This window comes from Ranitomeya imitator, chromosome 1, assembly GCF_032444005.1.
Source record: "Ranitomeya imitator isolate aRanImi1 chromosome 1, aRanImi1.pri, whole genome shotgun sequence".
NCBI classification, from domain to species: Eukaryota; Metazoa; Chordata; class Amphibia; order Anura; family Dendrobatidae; genus Ranitomeya; species Ranitomeya imitator.
Window position 1 is genome coordinate 782,170,120 of NC_091282.1, and position 22,076 is coordinate 782,192,195.

Sequence of the window (22,076 nt, forward strand, 5' to 3'; positions counted from 1 at the left end):
AGAGGGACCATGGTTATAGCCCCCCCCCCTGGCTAAAAACATCTGCCCCCGGCCACCCCAGAAAAGGTACATCTGTATATATGTTTTTAAGAATATTTGAGCCCATGGATCCATGATATGTCAATTTTGCAAGCCTGCGTGAAAAAATCGCCATACGGATAAATTTGTGCGTAAAAATCGCATGCTTGCATTGAATACGGAACAGTGTTTTGGGACAATTACTGCATGTTACGGCCATGAAAAACGGACTGTATTTGCCTACGCCGGCCTTAAAGGGAACCTGTCATCCCCAAAATCGAAGGTGAGCTAAGCCCACCGGCATTCATGTATCCTGAAAGATGAGAAAAAGGTTAGATTATACTCACCTAGGGGCGGTTCCGGTACGATGGGCGTCGCAGTCCGGCACCACCTATCTTCATCAGATGACGTCCTCTTCTCTTCACGCTCTGGCGCAGGCGTATTTTGTCCTGTTGAGGGCAGAGCAAAGTACTGCAGTGCGCAGGTGCTGGGCTTCTCTGACCTTTCCCGGCACCTGCGCACTGCAGTACTTTGCTCTGCCCTCAACAGGACAGACAAAGTACGCCTGCGCCGGAGCGTGAAGAGAAGAGGACGTCATCGTAAGAAGATGGAAGGCCCTGGACCGGACCGGACCTCCCCTGGGTGAGCATAATCTAACCTCTTTTTCTCATCTTTCTGGATACATCGGGGGCTTATCTACAGCATTACAGAATGCTGTAGATAACCCCTGATGCCGGTGGCCTTAGCTCACCTTCGATTTTGGGAGTGACAGGTTCCCTTTAAGCAAATTAGGGTCCCGTGGGCCCCAAAGTAACCGGGCCCCTAATTATTGCACATGTTTAATAGTAGTGGTCTTTTTATGTGGGTTAAGGGGTCTTTTGGGTCCGCTCCAGGAGTGGTTGCAACCTGTGCACCTATTGTAGTTTCACCCTTGAGTACATCAGTCACCATGCTGCGCACACCTTGTGTTCATTGACAGCGTTCGCTTGCCCGTAGTGCGCACTGCCAGAAATGAATCCCAGGCTCCGAGTGCGCTCTCATTCCTCTGCGTCAAACTTCTGTGAAGCACTTGGGGAGTTCAAAATGCTCACCACACATCTAGATAAGTTCCTTGGGGGTCTAGTTTCCAAAATGGGGTCACTTCTGGGGGGGTTTCTACTGTATAGGCACATCAGGGGCTCTTCAAACGTAACATGATGCCCACAGACCATTCCATCTAAGTCTGCATTCCAAAATGTCACTACTTCCCTTCTGAGCCCCGACGTGTGCCCAAACAGTGGTCCCCCCCACACATAGGGTATCAGCGTACTCAGGACAAATTGGACATCAACTTTTGTGGTCCATTTTCTCCTGTTACCCTTGGGAAAATAAAAAAAAATTGGTGGCTAAAAAAAATCATTTTTGTGGAAAAAAAATATATTTTTTATTTTCACGACTCTGCATTATAAACTTCTGTGAAGCACTTGGGGGTTCAAAGTGCTCACCACACATGTAGATAAGTTCCTCGGGGGGGGTCTGGTTTCTAAAATGGGGTCACTTGTGGGGGTTTCCACTGTTTAGGTACATCAGGGGCTCTGCAAACGCAACATAACACCCGCAGACCATTCTATCAAAGTCTGCATTCCAAAACGTCACTCCTTCCCTTTCGAGCTCTGCCGTGCGCCCAAACAGTACCCCCCCACCACCACCACATATGGGGTATCAGCGTACACAGGATAAATTACATTTTGGGATCTAATTTCTCGTTAACCTTGTGAAAGTAAAAATTTGGGGGTGAAAAGATCATTTTTGTGGAAAAAAAAAATATGATTTTTTATTTTCATGGGTCTAGATTATAAACTTCTGTGAAGCCGTTGGGGGTTCATAGTGCTAACCACACATCTAGATAAGCTCTTTGGGGGGGGGGTCTAGTTTCCAAAATGGGGTCACTTGTGAGGGGTCTCTAGTACTGTTTAGGTACGTTAGGAGCTCTGCAAATGCAACATGAGGCCCGCAGACCATTCCATCAAAGTCTGCATTTTAAAACGTCACTACTTCCCTTCCGAGCCCCGACGTGTGCCCAAACAGTGGTACCCCCCCCCCCAGATATGGGGTATCCGCATACTCAGGACAAACTAGACAACAACTTTTGGCGTCCAATTTCTCCTGTTACCCTTGGGAAAATAAAAAATTGCGGGCTAAAAAATCATTTTTGAGGGAAAAAAAGGATTATTTTCACGGCTCTACGTTATAAATTTCTGTGAAGCAATTGGGGGTTCAAAGTGCTCACCACACATCTAGATAAGTTCCTTGGGGGTCTAGTTTCCAAAATGGTGTCACTTGTGGGGGGTTTCAATGTTTAGGCACATCAGGGGCTCTCCAAACGCAACATGGTGTCCGATCTCAATTCAAGCCAATTCTGCATTGAAAAAGTCAACCGGCGCTCCTTCCCTTCCGAGCTCTGCTGTGCGTCCAAACAGTGGTTTACCCCCAAATATGGGGTATGGGCGTATTCAGGACCAATTGAACAACACATTTTGTGGTTTATTTTATTTTTTTACACTTGTGAAAATAAAAAAAATTGGTTCTGAAGTAAAATGTTTGCAAAAAAAAAAGTTAAATGTTCATTTTTTCTTCCACATTGTTTCAGTTCCTGTGAAGCATGTAAAGGATTAATAAACTTCTTGAATGTGGTTTTGAGCACCTTGAGAGGAGGAGTTTTTAGAGTGGTGTCAAGTTTTGGTATTTTCTATCATGTATACCTCTCAAAGTGACTTTAATGCTGCTGTCACACTAGCAGTATTTGGTCAGTATTTTACATAAGTATTTGTAAGCCAAAACCAGGAGTGGAACAATTAGAGGAAAAGTATAAGGCTATGTGCACACGTTCAGGAATTCATGCAGAAAATTCCTGAGAATTCCGGACATTTTCTGCATGAAATCCGCAAGAAAACCGCATGCGTTTTTGCCGCGGTTTTTTCCGGACACTTCCCAATGCATTTTGGAGTGGGAAATCCGCAAAAAAAACGCAAAAAGATAGAGCATGTCCGGATTTTGTGCGGTATGCGTTTTTTTTTGCGGAAAAAAACACATTATGTGCACAAAACATGCGGAATCCATTCTAAATGATGGGATGCTTATTGTATGCGTTTTTTTTTGCGGTTTTATAGCGTTTTTATCGGGAAAAACCGCGAAAAAACCGCAACGTGTGCACACAGCCTAAGGCTGTGTGCACACGTTGCGTTTTTTTTTTTAGCTTTTTTTGCTATAAAAACGCATACATTATGCATCCCATCATTTAGAATGCATTCCGCAATGTTTGTGCACATGATGCGTTTTTTTCCACACAAAAAACGCATCGCAGTGAAAAATGCATCATGTTCATTAATTTTGTTGATTTTTCGCGTTTTTCACGCTATTTAATGCATTGGGAAGCTCCAGGAAAAAAACGCACAAAAAACATGCAAAAAAAAGTCAAAAACACGAGAAAAACGCATGCGGATTTCTTGCAGAAAATGTCCGGTTTTGCTCAGGAAATTTCTGCAAGAAATCCTGAACGTGTGCACATAGCCTAATAGAAACATATGCACCACTTCTGCATTTATCACCCACTCCTGGGTTTGGCTACAAATACTGATGTAAAATACTGACCAAATACTGATATAGTGTGACGGCAGCCTAAATGTGAGATGGCCCCTAAAAAAAATGGTTTTTTATATTTTGTTGTAAAAATGAGAAATCGCTGGTCAACTTTTAACCCTTATAACTTCCTAACAAAAAAAAATATAAAAATTCAAAGTTGGAAAATTGCAAAATTTTAAAAATTTGCCATATTTCCATTTTTTTCACAAATAATCGCAAGTAATATCGAAGAAATGTTACCACTAACATGAAGTACAATATGTCACGAAAAAACAATCTCAGAATCAGCGGGATCTGTTAAAGCGTTCCAGAGTTATAACCTCAAAGTGACAGTGGTCAGAATTGTAAAAATTGGCTCGGTCATTAACCCCTTTACCCCCAAGGGTGGTTTGCACGTTAATGACCGGGCCAATTTTTACAATTCTGACCACTGTCCCTTTATGAGGTTATAACTCTGGAACGCTTCAACGGATCCCACTGAATCTGACATTGTTTTCTCGTGACATATTGTACTTCATGACAATGGTAAAAATTATTTGATAGTACCTGCGTTTATTTGTGAAAAAAACGGAAATTTGGCGAAAATTATGAAAATTTTGCAATTTTCCAACTTTGAATTTTTATGCAATTAAATCACAGAGATATGTCACACAAAATACTTAATAAGTACGGTAACATTTCCCACATGTCTACTTTACATCAGCACAATTTTGGAACCAAAATTTTTTTTTGTTAGGGAGTTATAAGGGTGAAAAGTTGACCAGCAATTTCTCATTTCTACAACACCATTTTTTTTTAGGGACCACATCTCATTTGAAGTCATTTTGAGGGGTCTATATGATAGAAAATACCCAAGTGTGACACCATTCTAAAAACTACACCCCTCAAGGTGCTCAAAACCACATTCAAGAAGTTTATTAACCCTTCTGGTGCTTCACAGGAATTTTTTGAATGTTTAAATAAAAATGAACATTTAACTTTTTTTCACATAAAATTTAATTCAGCTCCAATTTGTTTTATTTTACCAAGGGTAACAGGAGAAAATAGACCCCAAACATTGTTGTATAATTTGTCCTGAGTACGCCAATACCCCACATGTGGGGGTAAACCACTGTTTGGGCGCATGGCACAGCTCGGAAGCGAAGGAGCGCCATTTGACTTTTCAATGCAAAATTGACTGGAATTGAGATGGGATGCCATGTTTCCTTTGGAGAGCCCCTGATGTGCCTAAACATTGAAACCCCCCACAAGCGACACCATTTTGGAAAGTAGACCCCCTAAGGAACTTAACTAGAGGTATGGTGAGCACTTTGACCCACCAAGTGCTTCACAGAAGTTTATAATGTAGAACCGTAAAAATAAAAAATCATATTTTTTCACAAAAATTATCTTTTCGCCCCCAATTTTTTATTTTTCCAAGGGTAAGAGAAGAAATTGGACCCCAAAAGTTGTTGTACAATTTGTCCTGAGTACGCTGATACCCCATATGTGGGGGTAAACCACTGTTTGGGCGGATGGGAGAGCTCGGAAAGGAAGGAGCGCCGTTTGACTTTTCAATGCAAAATTGACAGGAATTGAGATGAGACGCCATGTTGCGTTTGCAGAGCCCCTAATATACCTAAATAGTAGAAACCCCTCACAAGTGACACCATTTTGGAAAGTAGACCCCCTAAGGAACTTATCTAGATGTGTGGTGAGCGCTTTGACCCACCAAGGGCTTCACAGAAGTTTATAATGGAGAGCCGTAAAAATAAAACAAAAATGTTTTCCCCAAAAAATTATTTTTTCGCCCCCAGTTTTGTATTTTCCCGAGGGTAAGAGGAGAAATTGGACCCCAAAATTTGTTGTCCAATTTGTCCTGAGTGCGCTGATACCCCATATGTGGGGGGGAACCACTGTTTGGGCGCATGGGAGGGCTCGGAAGGGAAGGAGCTCCATTTGGAATGTAGACTTAGATGGCATGGTCTGCAGGTGTCACATTGCATTTGCAGAGCCCCTAATGTACCTAAACAGTAGAAATCCCCCACAAGTGACACCATTTTGGAAAGTAGACCCCCTAAGGAACTTATCTAGATGTGTGGTGAGCGCTTTGACCCACCAAGGGCTTCACAGAAGTTTATAATGGAGAGCCGTAAAAATAAAACAAAAATGTTTTCCCACAAAAATTATTTTTTAGCCCCCAGTTTTGTATTTTCCCGAGGGTAACAGGAGAAATTGGACCCCAAAATTTGTTGTCCAATTTGTCCTGAGTGCGCTGATACCCCATATGTGTGGGGGAACCACTGTTTGGGCGCATGGGAGGGCTCGGAAGGGAAGGAGCTCCATTTGGAATGCAGACTTAGATGGAATGGTCTGCAGGCGTCACATTGCGTTTGCAGAGCCCCTAATGTACCTAAACAGTAGAAACCCCCCACAAGTGACACCATTTTGGAAACTAGACCCCCTAAGGAACTCATCTAGATGTGTTGTGAGAACTTTGAACCCCCAAGTGTTTCACTACAGTTTATAACGCAGAGCCGTAAAAATAAAAAATCTTTATTTTCCCCACAAAAATTATTTTTTAGCCCCCAGTTTTGTATTTTCCCAAGGGTAACAGGAGAAATTGGACCCCAACAGTTGTTGTCCTATTTGTCCTGAGTACGCTGATACCCCATATGTTGGGGTAAACCCCTGTTTGGGCACACGGGAGAGCTCGGAAGCGAAGAAACACTGTTTTACTTTTTCAACGCAGAATTGGCTGGAATTGAGATCGGACGCCATGTCGCGTTTGGAGAGCCCCTGATGTGCCTAAACAGTGGAAACCCCCCAATTATAACTGAAACCCTAATCCAAACACACCCCTAACCCTAATTCCAACGGTAACCCTAACCACACCTCTAAACCCTGACACACCCCTAACCCTAATCCCAACCCTATTCCCAACTGTAAATGTATTCTAAACCCTAACTGTAACTTTAGCCCCAACCCAAACTGTAGCCCTAGCCCTAACCCTAATGGGAAAATGGAAATAAATACATTTTTTTAATTTTTCCCTAACTAAGGGGGTGATGAAGGGGGGTTTGATTTACTTTTATAGCGTTTTTTTTAGCGGATTTTTATGATTGGCAGCCGTCACACACTGAAAGACGCTTTTTATTGCAAAAAATATTTTTTGCGTTACCACATTTTGAGAGCTATAATTTTTCCATATTTTGGTCCACAGAGTCATGTGAGGTCTTGTTTTTTGCGGGACGAGTTGACGTTTTTATTGGTAACATTTTCGGGCACGTGACATTTTTTGATCGCTTTTTATCCCGATTTTTGTGAGGCAGAATGACCAAAAACCAGCTATTCATGAATTTCTTTTGGGGGAGGCGTTTATACCGTTCCGCGTTTGGTAAAATTGATAAAGCAGTTTTATTCTTCGGGTCAGTACGATTACAGCGACACCTCATTTATATCATTTTTTTATGTTTTGGCGCTTTTATACGATAAAAACTATTTTATAGAAAAAATAATTATTTTTGCATCGCTTTATTCTCAGGACTATAACTTTTTTATTTTTTTGCTGATGATGCTGTATGGCGGCTTGTTTTTTGCGGGACAAGATGACGCTTTCAGCGGTACCATGGTTATTTATATCTGTCCTTTTGATCGCGTGTTATTCCACTTTTTGTTCGGCGGTATGATAATAAAGCGTTGTTTTTTGCCTCTTTTTTTTTTCCTTACGGTGTTTACTGAAGGGGTTAACTACTGGGACAGTTTTATAGGTTGGGTCGTTACGGACGCGGCGATACTAAATATGTGTACTTTTATTGTTTTTTTTTATTTATTTAGATAAAGAAATGTATTTATGGGAATAATATATATTTTTTTTTTTTTATTATTTAGGAATATTTTTATTTATTTTTTTTTACACATTTGGAAAAATTTTTTTTTACTTTGTCCCAGGGGGGGACATCACAGATCGGTGATCTGACAGTGTGCACAGCACTCTGTCAGATCACTGATCTCACTTACAGTGCTGCAGGCTTCACAGTGTCTGCTCTGAGCAGGCTCTGTGAAGCCACCTCCCTCCCTGCAGGACCCGGATCCGCGGCCATCTTGGATCCGGGTCTGGAGCAGGCAGGGAGGGAGGTAAGACCCTCGCAGCAACGCAATCACATCGCGTTGCTGCGGGGGGCTCAGGGAAGCCCGCAGGGAGCCCCCTCCCTGCGCGATGCTTCCCTGCACCGCCGGCACATCGCGATCATCTTTGATCGCGGTGTGCCAGGGGTTAATGTGCCGGGGGAGGTCCGTGACCGCTCCAGGAACATAGTGCCGGATGTCAGCTGTGATAGGCAGCTGACACCCGGCCGCGATCGGCCGCGCTCCCCCTGTGAGCGCCGCCGATCGCGCTGGACGTACTATCCCGTCTGTGGTCATAGGGGCCCACCCCACCTCGACGGGATAGTACGTCCGATGTCAGAAAGGGGTTAAGTACCAAATTGGCTCTGTCACTAAGGGGTTAAACCTATAAAAAAAACAAAAGAAAAAATTGCCGAATAAGAAACTGATGAATAAGAATCCAACTTCAGCCTCCGGCAAGAAGTTGGGTCATGAGCAGATTATGTCCACTACAGTTCAAAGTAAATCAGGCAAGAGGAGGAGGGGCCCCACAGAGGGGAGGACAGAGGGCAGGGGAGGACAGAGGGCAGGGGAGGACAGAGGGCAGGGGAGGACAGAGCGCAGGGGAGGACAGAGGGCAGGGGAGGACAGAGGGCAGGGGAGGACAGAGGGCAGGACAGGACAGAGGGCAGGGGAGGAAAGAGGGCAGGGGAGGACAGAAGGCAGGAGAGGACAGAGGGCAGGGGAGGACAGAGGTCAGGGCGGATCCCCACAGAGGGGAGGAGCCCCAGAGGGCAGGGTAGGACAGAGGGCAGGGGAGGGAGGTGCCCCACAGAGGGCAGGGAAGGTCGGAGGGCAGGGAAGGTCAGAGGGCAGGGGAGGACAGAGGGCAGGGAAGGACATAGGGCAGAGGAGTGAGGAGCCCCACAGAAGTCAGGAAAGGGAGGAGCCCCACAGAGGGCAGGGAAGGACAGAGGGCAGGGGAGGGAGGAGCCCCACAGAAGGCAGGGGAGGGAGGAGCCCCACAGAAGGCAGGGAAGGACAAAGGGGAGCGAGGAGCCCCACAGAGGGCAGGGGAGGATTCTAGAGCTGGTCTGGAAAGAAGTGCGGAGACAGTGTTTTCTATACAAGCCATTTATTTATGAAATGCCAAATATAATGTAGGATAAAGTCCGTAGTTACATGCTTGTCAGTAACTGTAGAAAAATAGAACAAGTGAGAAAACCTTTGTACAACAGCAATGAAAGAGAGATGAGGCGTCATACTACATATCATCATCGTTGTCACACAAGACATGGATTCAAGTCTGGAGGTACCTAAATAAAAATACTATTCGTTAAAAACCCCGCTATGTACAAGATTCATAAACAAAGCGTACAAAGTTACGGGTTATGCAGGTCGTAGAAAACACTTGCATAGGACGTGGAGTCTGACGTTCGCTGCGCGGTAGATTGCAGTTTCTGAGCCTTTAGCGGTGAAGGCACTTAACTTTTAGTTTACTTTTTTTTCTTCGTTAATGAGATTTACAAAAACTGCGGATCGTCACAGACATTCACAATGGAGACACGCAGCGACATCCCGCCGAGACCAGGGGTGGCAGATAACAGAGAATGTCGACAGATCAGACCCCCGCCCAGAAGACTGCGCAGAGGCGGACGGATACCGTGTACTTGTGTTACAAACCACATACTAGAAAGAGGTGAACAAAAGAAATGCAAGAGCTGCACAATTAAAGGGACGGTGCCCGATCGTAACTGGGTTATTAATCACAACTGTAAATGTGCCCAAAAAGGAGCAAAAATATTCCCCAACTGCTTCGACACAGGACTTGTCCCATCTATAAAGATGCAGGTACAGTTATCACTGTACCGAGAGTCACAGAAGGAAAAGAGAAAATGGGGAATATTAATTTCCAAGCTGCCTCCATGTAATAATGTCAGACCATGTAATCTATGACATGAGTATAAAGGAAATGCATCATTCCCCTTTAAAATACTGCAACAGTAGAACAATCACAAGCAAAATCGTCAGATCTGAACGATTAACCATTTTTTTTTTGTTTAAAACTCCTCCCATTTTGTGTCTACAGCTGCTGTGAAAACCTGTGTGTCTCCACGGCAACAAACCACACACCCTGCGTAGACTGACTTCCTTCTATGTATTCTTACTCCTTGCCAATATACCCATGCAAGTATAGGTTAAAAAATGGGAAGAAAACGTGACTGTAGGATCTGACTGCACAGGGTGTGTTTGTCGTCTGTTACCATGGCGACTCAAAGGTCTTCACAGCTGCTCTAAACACAAAAGGATTGGAAATATTTCATTAAAACTGTGTGCACAGTAGATGTATAGGGGGCAAAAAGTTATTAGATAAGCTGCTTCTAATGATTACTGATTGCAAATTTGTCAATTTAAGAGTCAACCTTTAAGAAACTGGAGATGAAGGGTTAAAAATGTGCAGCAACATGAGAACAATTTAACCCCTAGATCTACATGATCGTATTCTCTGAAAAAAAAAAAAATTTCTTACACGTTAAAAATTCTGTAACTTTGAAATGAACTTTGTAAAATCTCCGAATGCATTCAGATAATGGAATCCTCTGTTCACATCCATGAGGCCGAATCCCGAGCCCCAGCCGTAGTCAGTGTACACAAAACACTTCACTAGCACGAATCTTGCTTTTTGACCCTCTGGAGAGAAACTAGAATTTCCTAATTCACTGACAGCAAGCAGAAGTATGAACAATATTGAAGAAATGATGCATAAAAGCACAATTCATTATTGCATTTTTTTTTTTAGTTTTCTTTGTTTAATCTGCAAATTCTTTTTATCTCCCTTTTTTTCTTTAATGCTGATTCTTGTGGGTGGTGATGGTGGTGGGGCGGGGATGTCTTAGTTTTTCATATGTTTGCGTCACACATTGATTGCGTTTGCACAAAAATGAAGCAACTTTTACACGCAGTCTCTGCTGCTTGTTTTTTCTAGGTTAAAAATATTTTCAGAAATGTTAAGAGTTGCGAGCGACTAGTGGGTCATACGATAATCGCTCTAATAGGCGCTACAAGACAAAAGGCATTTTTAATTTGATGCAACATTCGTCAATCACGTGTGCTACATTGAATTATTTGGTGCAAAAAAAAACCCTTAGCATTTTTTTTTTTGACACGTAGACTTTATCTTCTAGGGCGCGTCCAGCTGTCTGCCAAGAACAAAAAAAAAACATTGTGCAAATTCCACATCGGTTCACTGGAATGTTTTGGGGGGGTTTCTTTAGTATGAGAGTTTGCGCTGAAGTGCAAAAAAAAAATGAAAAAAAAAAAAAAACATAATAACCGGAGGAGGAAGGAGCAACGAAAGGAGAATGAATGCGGCGGAATGAAAATACGTCTTCATGTCCCTCGACAAGCATGCGCTTCACTTCCGAGTAAACTTCAAACACCATACCACGTGCATTACATCACAGCCCATTACCGGGAGGAGAAAACAATGTACACAATAATTTAAGCTTTTTGTCCCTCCCTGTTTCCGTAGGGAAATATACATGATCACATCTCTAAACACGCACAATCCTATCAACGAGATTACGACAGTCCAAAACGGCCTACGATTGTCAGGAGGACCTGATTGTCATGTGGAGAGTCCGGACTTCCCAGTCTTGGAAAGAAGGGACATTGCAAAACCAAAACAAGCCAGGGTTTGTTTGTTTAAAGGGACAGGCACAAAAAATATTCCATTAAAAATCACTGTTCACATACAGCACCAGGTCACAAGACACACACACGACAAACGCCACAAATGGATCAATACTAAAGTCAACATGAAAGATAGCAAAAAAAAAAATTATATAATTCATCATGTTACGGTACTGGAATTGAACACGTACGGTTGGAGAAGCCGCCATTTTGCTGGAGTCCAATAGAGATCAAGCTCTTTAGCTCTCAGGGTGACAAATGTACAATAAAGAAGCGTCATCAAAGCAGGTGAGTGGACGGACACTTTTACATGGGGGTGACACACTGGAGCCCGAATAAACCCCTCCAGAAGCAGGAAGAGTGAAGGCAATGCAGGAATGTTAGCACCTTGGAGGAAAATGCTCTGATCTGGTATGACGCACAGCAGACTTGTCGTGACCATGTCACAGGAGCCCTGCAGAAAGCGGGCACAGAGGGCGTACATCTGGGTTTTGCACCATGGACAGAAGACTCTAAAGCCCCTGGCTTGGCATCATGGGTTGCGCCCGCTCTCGATGTCGGATTTGGTCCATACAGGGGAGAAAGTGTACAGCAATGTGTGAACGAGGCCTAACTGTTTAGACAAGACTTTGCTCGGATGTATAGAGAAGCTTCTATTATTCCACAAGTGCGCCTCTTCAGAGACTCCCGTCGGATCTCCTGACATGTCTGATTAAGTAAATAGTTTTAATTCCTCATGAAATATCAATGCTGGAAGTGGAACTGTTCCTCTATTATTCCTCCTGGAAATTCATACATTTCCAGGAAGAACAGAGGGACGACATGATGCATAGTTCTAAGAAAACATGAATTGTGATTTCATGCATTTACTAAAAATGACTACTAACAGATCGGGGGCACACGGTGCCAGTGGCCACGTCCCTCCTGTCAGAAAAGAGGTGACCAGCTGCCCCTTTAAATGGCATGCAAGGAAACAAGACTTTTGGACACAGGGGAGATCATATATAATAATAATAGGAAACGTTTGCTTCACCCAAACTCAACCCAAGTCCCTCGAGCTACCATAAGACGTCCATAGATCCTGCTCCATGACTCAGTAACTCATAGAAGACCCTGTCATGAGGTGGAATACGAATACTAGAATATCAGCAGGCTGCATACATACACATGCACGGGAGCCATTGCTCCAGGAGGCGGCCTGGACCACGATTAGGGTTACCGTCTCCCTCGGATAGAGACCCCCGCGCTGTTAACAGGTCGCAGGAGCTGACACTGAGGTATATCTCGATCAGTACTGAGGCAGGTGATGGACTTGTGGGAGCAGTGGATCTGCTCCAGGGACAGGACTATAGGTAGAGGCTGCTTCCTCACCGATTCGTATTGCTATGGGAGCCGAGGCGTCTCCCCTCCCCTCCCCCAGCTTGTCCTTGGATAACACAGAATATACAGAAAACAGACTGTACCCTTACAGCTCATTGGAGGTAGGAAATGCGGCGGCTGCTGCCAATATGGGGGGGGGGTCCCATGGATGAAGGGGCCCCTTGGACGCATGCAACTTAGATGTTTAACAGATGGCAGACCTGGAGGGGTGCGGCGACGGCCACTGTGTTACTAGAAGAGTCGTCGGCCCCTGATCCAGGAGCGATATCATGAGACAGCCGACAGCTCCCGAAACTTTATCATGGCCCACATTTATCCAGCACTTAACGACCATAAAAAAAAATTGGTCGTGGATCATTGAGTAGGAGGTGCAACTGACAATCCAGATATTTAAAAAAAAAAATTAAATAAAAAAAAAAACAACTTAATGCCAAAAAATATTAACACTTTTGGTGCAAATCACCTGCTCGTAGGAAGAAGTGTAGATCGCATTTTTTGTTTTCATCAATACAAATTACAATTGCAGAAAACCTGAACTTAATAAATCTGCCCCTTGTGTTACAGGTCCTTCCCCACCAAGATCTCTGCTTGCAGTGACTGCAATTCTTGCTAATATCCAGAACGCGCTTATAGATATAATATTTTTCACAAAGGAAGATTTGCCGCAAATTGTATCCCATCCAAGTAGAATGAAAAACAAAAGTCTGGGCTTGTACATTGCATCTGGAGCAAAATGAGGAGAGAGAATTGTGCCGACGATGGCTTCAGCTCACAGGGGATTGTCTGGACCGGATACAATGATATTTGCAGTGATAAGTGTGACCTATGTAGGAGTGATTTCACACACACTGGATTTCCAGTGCAGTTTTGGTACCTCTGCATGAGAAAAAAAATAAATAAAAAATTTGCAAGCAGAGATCTTGGAAAAAGGAGTAGGTGTATTAGAAAGCTGCAGAAAACGACCAAATGATCCCTACAGCTGATCAGATACGTCTGCACCACCCCTTCCAGAGCAGCATTCTGTGGCCTCAGCAATCCATGCAGTCCTCCTCTAAGGAAGAGAATATCCAACGAGTATGGGGACCCCGGCATACGGCACAAATCACTGCTGGAAAAAGTCACCAAAACGTCAGATGAACCAAAGACAATTTGCCACTTTCTTTTGACCATTGGGTTCAGCAACAAATGTGCATCATGGTTTGTTTATCCAATAAGCTGACACCCCCTTATAGAAACCCCGCCCCCGAGGAACCACATGACATAAGCCTGCAACAAAGAAATCAAATCTGTAAACCCTGGACATCCGTCCACACTATCAAAGAGCCCGGCAGCGCCTTGTATGAAAGCAATCGACCCATTCTCTACAATCAGAGTATTCAGCTACAGAGATGACTGATGCCACAGCAGCGCCGTAAGCTTTGTAATAAATTGGTAATGCTTGAAATTTACTGTCAATACTGTAAAAAAAAAAGTGCATGTTCTATGCGGCCACTACACTTCTCTGCAAATCATATATCCTATCGGTTAGGACAAAGCGCTGTGCAGACGTAGCAGAGCTAACACGGTCATTGAGCGCTGGGATTTTAGGATGCAGAATTGCATTGTAGCAAGTATCAAGAGTTTGTGGGATTATAATCTACAAAAAGGACGGTCCAACCAGCTAAGATACGGAGTGTTTGTATCGTGAGGTCAAGAACTGTCCATCATGTACAACAAGAACCCAATATCAGAGAAGTGAATGACAACCTCAGCTCTGCTACTCCATGTATGCCGGCAGGAATGGCCTCCTGCTCAGACGTGACAAGAGATGAAGACGTGAGCAAAGGGACAAAACACGATTCTAACGCCAAAAAGGAAGACATCAGAACATATCTCGCCCTCGGCACGAAGACACAGAACCCTACATGTGCTTCTTTGGATCGCTTCATTACTACAATAAATGCTTTCCTGTCTCATATTAAAATATCGTTAGTGAAATCCACTGAACCCAAGACAAGAAATTTTAAAAAATCATACAAATACGTTGTTCCCGTAAGTAACTGGCGCGCTGCAAATCAGAAGAGGCAAGGAACGTATTCAGGTGCAAAAAGACTGCAAATAAAAGCAAGGTGCCAACAAAAGAAAAGAAACGTTCATTGTATATAAAGGAAGCCACCATGGAGCATGCAGCCGCCGTGGCGCAGCGCAGAAAAACAACGCCGGCCGGGTTATGTCCCCAGTAAAGCATAGATTCACACGGCTCAGAAAAGTGTTGTACTCCACAAGTTTTAGGCACAGAGATTATGTTGAGAGGTGATTTCATTTTCTTTTTTTTAGGTTTTCCTCAGAGAGCGGATTTCTTGTAGAGAAAGTCTGGCTTATTGGGAGACCGTCGCTCCCTGCCCATGGTGTCCTCTCGCTCCAGGTCTGCGCCCCTCTGGTCGCTGTCTGCGATCCTCCTGAACACACGCTCATCTTGTCGGTCAGAGCTGTAGGCAGAGTGCGAGGGTCTGCTAGAGGTCAGGCCGTAGGTCAGGTCAGATTCCATTTTCGTACGCCCCCGGCTGTGGTGAGAACCATGGCTGGCGCCCTCCTGGGCGGCGAGGGCAAGGTCAAGTCTCTGAGGTGGCTGTTCTAAGACATCAAGGTGTAAAGGTTCATTCTTTTGCCTGTGCGGGTGACTGTCCTGGGAGAACAGGTAATCTCTCCTGGAGTCGTCTTGCTTTTTTGGAGACATCTGGTTGGAGAGATAGGAGGGTTTTAATCCACTTGGAGGTGGTTTGCTGTGACTGTACAAATCGGGGCCGAAATAAACACCCTGCGTGGCCAAAGGTGAGTGTCTGCTGGGTACCGGAGTGGACGGCCGGCAGGCAGAGTTGGAGAAATTGTAAAAGTCGGGGTACTCCGGTTGACTTTCGCGGGAATCTATTTTCTGTTCTGCAGTCTGTTTCTTGCGTGATGTGTGCATGTGTCGGCTGGGGATGTAGGCGTGGTGCTGGGGATGCAGCGGCATCATGTCCGTCACTTGCTGGCTCAGCTGGGCGTCCATGGTCAGCTCCGGCAGCCTCCGATCCTTCAGGGACATGGAGGAGACACCCATTGCTATATCTGGCATGAATTCGTTTAGAACCGGTTCACCGCACTGCTAAAGAGAAAAAAATAAGGACAATTAAAGGTAGAATAATAAGATTGGGTCGTTTGCAAGACGACTTCAGCTGTATTCCCTCAAATGCACGTTTTGACTTTGTGCACGTTGGGGGCTGCCTTGGTCCCTACTGACTGGAAATTTAGGTCTACATGCAAAAAAGAAAAAGTGAATATGAGATCAAGCCGTTTCACTGCACCGTAGCCCGGGTCTGCATTCATAGCTGCAGGAGTCATGAGTTATCCCCTGATAGAAGAAAAGCAGGACATTGGTGGGGGACACAGGCAGTGGTGTAGAGACAGCAGGGGTCAGAAAAGTATCATTTTTGGATCATTTGTAAACAATAATATAATAAAAGACCTAAATCTATGAGGGGCTTTCTAATATATGACAATGGGCATCTATGTACTGGTACAGACTGATCACTAGAATTGAGGTTTTCAGTCCACCGTTAGCCCTCATCTGCACAACTTGCAGTGCCTGTTTTCAAGACCCCCATATAGTGTGGTGTCGCTCATGCTCGGCCGTCGCTCTATTAAACTGCTCACTGAAGTTGCGTAGATGGAGTCTCACAAAAATCTATATTTTCAGAAAGTATATATAAAAAAAACAATAAAAAGCACCCAATAATACAAGAGGGAGGAACCACAGAATACTGCCCAGATAACAGACTCACCGCTTGCTGTTCCGCTGCCAGGGCAGCTGCTGCGGCCGCTGCTACCGTCTGTCTTCCAAAGCCAGTATTGTTAGTGCAATCAGGGGGAACAGTTTTGACACCAGGTAGGTAGGAAGGTGGTGTGGCTTTAGGGATGGTCCTGGAGTGGAACACTGTGTGGTTGCAGGGGTAGGAGAAGGAGCGGGCAGGGTGTTGGCTAGGCACGCGGTGCTTCCAGCCCACCTTGAACTGATTGTGAATGGGTGTAGCTGGCGGGTGATAAGGGGGCGGCGGAGGGGGCAACGGAGGATGGAAGGCCACATAAGAGTCTATGTCTGTAAACATGGTTTCCGTAGCAGGGGTGCTGTTGATCCTACATCTTCCAGACTGGCGCAGGGTCAGAAGCGGGCTTTCATCACCAAACCTTTCATCTGGGAAGAACTTGTGAGGATTCTGTAAAGAAAAAAGGAAAGTATGGACTGTAATTATTCAGAAGCCAGGGACACCGGAAAAGTCGTAAGGCGCAAAAATACAAATGCCATCCATGTCACTTACCTGTAACAGCTCGGCCGCAGAATCTGACATCCCAAACTCCCTCAACACTCGAATCTGGATCTCGTAGCTGACAGTAGCACCTTCTCCGCAATTTAAGGCGTATGCGCGCTGGACTTGCTCTGTGTGGCGAAGTTCCTGTAGCCGTCGAATCATCTCCTTCACCACCAGGAGAGGAGGAACTAGCCAAAAATCAAGCAGAATCTGTCAGTCAGTGAATATTGCGGGTTTCTTCTATCTTAAAAGTTTTTCGCTATAAAGAGGATAAAGGATAACATGCTGATCACTGGGGGGAGCCCGACGACTGGGACCCTAGTGATCTTGAGAACGGGGCTCTGCAGCCCTATCCTGAATGGAGCAGAGGTGCCCATGCGCAGCCTCCACACCATCTACGGGACTGATAGAAATAGCGGAGCGCTGTGCTCAGCATCCCCATAGACAATGAATGGAACGGAGGCCGCACATGTCATTCAGCATGGGGCTGCAGAGGACCCTAATCTGAAGATCGCCAAGAGTCCCAGATGTTAGACCCTCAGCTATCAGCAAATTGTCCCCAATTTTGCGGACAGGAGAAAGTTTAATTATTATTATTATTATTAGGAGTAACCCTTTACATATTAACCAGTGAATCCACCACTTTGTTTATGGGAATGGGAAGACGTAAGGAGAACATACAGACATCCTGAAAAACTCAGTTACATTTGTACCCAGGACCCTAGAGCAGATCACTGAGCCGCCTCGGTACTTTATGCATTAGGCAGAATTTTTATTGCTACGGTCCCCATTATACAAGTATCAATCACCTGGTATTTCATTTGCTACGACGGTGGGAGGACTTGCTTGGCTACTGCTCATTTGCTGGTGGTTGATCATGTGACAGCACTGCGGCACGGCGTTGTTCACCATGTACAATGTGTCAGGAACATTGGACATTCGCACCATCCTCAAACGAACCAGATCCGTCTGCTCTACCATCATTTCATCCAGCACGGACTGCAAGAAGGAGAAACAAAAATTGAGTAAAGAAGATTTGTTTTTTTTCTGCACAGATTAAAGACTTTTTCCCAATAAAAAGGGTTCTCAAGGTCTTCACAATGAACGGCTGGTCCCTTGGGGGGCTGCTGGCCCATCAAACAGCTAAATAAATAAAATGGGGGTCAGGGCTGTGCGAGCCCTGGCGTTACCTTCGCCTCCTCCACGTATGGCGAGAACAGTCTGGGCCTGACGTATATGCCGGCATTCTTTTGGCGTAACCAAGAGTTTGACTTGCCGCTCTCAGAGGTTGGTAACATATCTGCGGGAGGAGTGCTGATCAGACCCCGCTTCATCTACAAATGCAAGAACAAAAAAAAAAAATGATGGTACACAAGTCACCAGATATAAAACCTCAAGTTACAAATTCACATATAATATGTTGTCTCCCCTAAAATAAAGTCTTGAGCTGCCCACATGGGTGACAACAAAATAAAGCTCCCACTAAAGTAGTATCTAGACTAGAGCAAGATGTAAGGGGTGTACTTAATTCTGCACAGGACATGCGCTTTGGTGGGTATGACACCAAGTTCTGTGTAATTTCCTGAGAAATGTTGCAAATAACCGAACTCCTAAAACTAGGCTCATGTAAGATACTCACAGGGTCGCTCAACACGTCGCTGTTCATGGGCAAGATGTGCTCGATGCGGACGAACGGCAGCAGAGGAGACAGGATCTCCCTCAGCTCCTCCACATCCAGGTCCCTGCGCTTCACTCCGCGCTTGTTCACACTGTGCGCCGTGCCACTAAGCAGATTCGGCTCTGAAATTAAAGGAACATTTTTCTTACTGCATGAAGTCGGGCTTTAAAATTCTAAAAATACCTCATACAAAAATCATCATAGATTACATATAATAATCTATCTAAAAAGCCGAGGAGAAGCCAAATGGTAAACCCCTTCACTCCCAGAAGTCGGCATCTGTCATGTGTGGAGAGAACGCAGCTCCTGAGCCCCCTTCACCCTTGCGGACCTCAGCATTGATGCACTGGTATATGTTGTGTTAGTCCCAACATTGCAAGTGATCACCGGGGGCGCCACTGAACGCAGCTCCTGGCGTAGGTGATAACCTGCAATATTGGGTGTAACGCTATAAATGCAATCTCTTGACATGAAAAATGTCTCCGCGTAGTAAGGATTTTATGAAGCGCTTGTGTTTTCTTTGTCATCTTACCTCGGTCCGCTATCCTCTTCATTAGCTGGTATTCTCCCCACTTGATGAGATATTTCAGAATATCTTGCTCACTTGACTTCAGAAAGAAGGAAATGAAAAGTAAACCGTGTCAGGAGGGTCAGAGTAATAGGAGACTTACAATGAACTCTTTGCTGGAATCGCTTGCAATTTATAACCAGAAATCCAGCAGAACATCCCGCAGGACTGGTGATGACGGCCAACTGCTGGAGACCCTGTTCTTCCGGTGGGTGTGGGTCCAGCAGTCAGCAGATCATCCTCCATCCTATGACCGAGTGCTCAATGGCATTTATGGTACAACCCCTTTAAGAAGCATCTGAATTATCAGCTTGATATGAAACTGGCACAGGGCGGCAGAGGTACCTGCAGATAGTCGGACTGGATGACGCTCAGCAGATGCTCCTTATTCAGCTCGTAGAAGACGTCTGAGGTCATGACCTGGCTGAAGTCCTCGCACAGAAAGTGCAGCCCCTGGCGGTACACCCAGCGGGAGCCGTAGGGCTGCGAGCTCCACTTCAAGATGGCGAGTAATGAGTCTAGAGAGACGCTCTCCGCTATGATATCCTCGCAGCCTGAAAGATAGGAGACGGTTAATACACCGAGATGGACTGATGGGACAATCAAGAGAACGGTGTCCCATAATACAAATGGCCAAACTCCGTCTGGAAGCACAATCATGACTTACACCGCTCTCTACCGACTCCCCGATACCCAAGAACGCTTGATATGGCAGAGTAGGGGGAGACTACAATAACCTGCGGACAGACTAACCCGCTGTCTTCTGCTCTCACAATGCCCCGCCACCCTCCTTTTACCCCAAATGCCTGCATCACCCTGCCTTCAGAATCCCCCAGTCGCCTTTCCCTCACCTCAAAATGTTTGCATCACCCTCCTCTGCCCCTGAAGCCCTCCCCCTAGAATGCCCAGATGCCCTCCCCTACGCCAAAAATGCCAACCCCCCCCTTGCCGCCATCAATTCCCCATCACCCCCACCTAAGCCCTCAGAATCTCTCAGTTGTCTTCCCAGGACCTCATAATCTCCCCGTCAGCCCCTAAGCCCCAACAGTCTCATTGTCAACCCACAGGTAGAGAATCTTCCCATTGCCTCCTAAGGACCCCAGAATCTCCCCACTAGTTCAGCAGAAAAATCCAGTCCCCCTCCTAGATCCCTAGAATCTCCTCGTCGCCGTCCTAGTCCCCCAGAACCACACTGTCTCTCTGTAGGCCCTAAGAATTTCCCTGTCACGTCCCTAGTCCATCAGAATCTCCCCGTCGTCCCCCTCTGACCCAAGAATCTCCCCAGTCTCCCTCTTTAGGCCCATTGAATCTCCCTGTCACCCTCCCTTAGGTATCTCCCCATCGCCCCCCCAGATCTCCAGAATCTCCCTGTGAACCTTTTGAGCATGACATAATAAACAATCTTAATAAAGCCAAACATTTTATGGTGACATTTCATTGACATTCACACAAGAAAATGGAGGAAAAAAAAATAGAACAGAAAGAAAGTGGAAGCATTTAATTCGTAAAATACTTGAGCACATGGAACAAGACTAAAAATTCACATTTCTTCCCACAAATAAATCAGTTATTTGATAATTCACCCTCAGCTGCTGAGCAGGAGATAGATCACCACTGATTGGTACAAGAGAAGACACAATCCTGGTACCAACTGCAGCCGCGTCAGGTCACAGGATCGAAACGTGGGCCGCAAACAGCAACCCGGATCTCAGTTTTCTGCATTCATCATTTAAAGGGAACCTGTCACCCACAAAATCGAAGGTGAGCTAAGCCCACCGGCATCAGGGGCTTATCTACAGCATTCTGGAATGCTGTAGATGAGCCCCCGATGTATCCTGAAAGATGAGAAAAAGAGGTTAGATTATGCTCACCCAGGGGCAGCCTGATTCGATGGGTGTCGTGGTCCGGTCTGGGGCCTCCCATCTTCTTACGATGACGTCCTCTTCTTGTCTTCATGCTGCGGCTCCGGCGCAGGCATACTCTGTCTGTCCTGTTGAGGGCAGAGCAAAGTACTGCAGTGGGTGCCAGGCCTCTCTGACCTTTCCCGGCGCCTGCGCACTGCAGTACTTTGCCCTGCCCTCAACAGGACAGACAGAGTACGCCTGCGCCGGAGCCGCAGCGTGACTACAAGAAGAGGATGTCATCGTAAGAAGATGGGAGGCCCCGGACCGCGACGCCCATCGAATCAGACTGCCCCTGGGTGAGCATAATCTAACCTCTTTTTCTCATCTTTCAGGTTACATCGGGGGCTTATCTACAGCATTACAGAATGCTGTAGATAAGCCCCTGATGCTGGTGGGCTTAGCTGACCTTCGATTTTGGGGGTGACAGGTTCCCTTTAAGGAAAGGGGGCGATGGTATCAGGTTTACTGCACTAATCTATGAATTTTCAGACTAGTTATGAGCTGTAATAGTGTTATATCACCTACAGCAGAGATTAGATTCAGCCCACGAGTATGTGCAGACAAGAAGGAAAAAAACAAAAAACAAAAATAAATATCTGAAAGAACATAAACATAATCAAATGAGCACAGTTCCACAAGGAAAGCTGGATGTTTATAGTGAACGTGCGACAGGAGGATTTACAGGAGGACACAGGAAACACCGACTGAGCTAAAAACACAAGAAAAGCCCAGAAAGAACATTCAAGAATTCAGAAGCAGACGTCTGTTTATTTGTCCGTCTCCTTCCGTGGTCTGTCTATTAC

At 45.3% G+C, this 22,076-nt stretch overlaps 1 protein-coding gene across 2 annotated transcripts in view; it reads right to left on the reverse strand.

Annotated features, from left to right (window-relative positions):
* Positions 1–8,843: 8,843 nt before the first annotated feature.
* The window catches only part of BTBD7 (BTB domain containing 7), a 39,176-nt gene continuing 25,943 nt past the window's right edge, over positions 8,844–22,076 (reverse strand). Inside the window, exons 4-11 of one of the 2 annotated variants that reach the window (XM_069737118.1) lie at positions 19,715–19,923; positions 19,334–19,409; positions 18,763–18,923; positions 18,314–18,457; positions 17,933–18,122; positions 17,133–17,311; positions 16,599–17,030; positions 8,844–15,922 (exon numbers count right to left, since the gene is read on the reverse strand). In XM_069737118.1, the coding sequence (XP_069593219.1) occupies positions 15,122–15,922; positions 16,599–17,030; positions 17,133–17,311; positions 17,933–18,122; positions 18,314–18,457; positions 18,763–18,923; positions 19,334–19,409; positions 19,715–19,923 (2,192 nt within the window). In that variant the 3' untranslated portion in view covers positions 8,844–15,121. The remainder of the gene's footprint in view (positions 15,923–16,598; positions 17,031–17,132; positions 17,312–17,932; positions 18,123–18,313; positions 18,458–18,762; positions 18,924–19,333; positions 19,410–19,714; positions 19,924–22,076) is intronic. The other variant, XM_069737125.1, reaches the window with a different exon arrangement.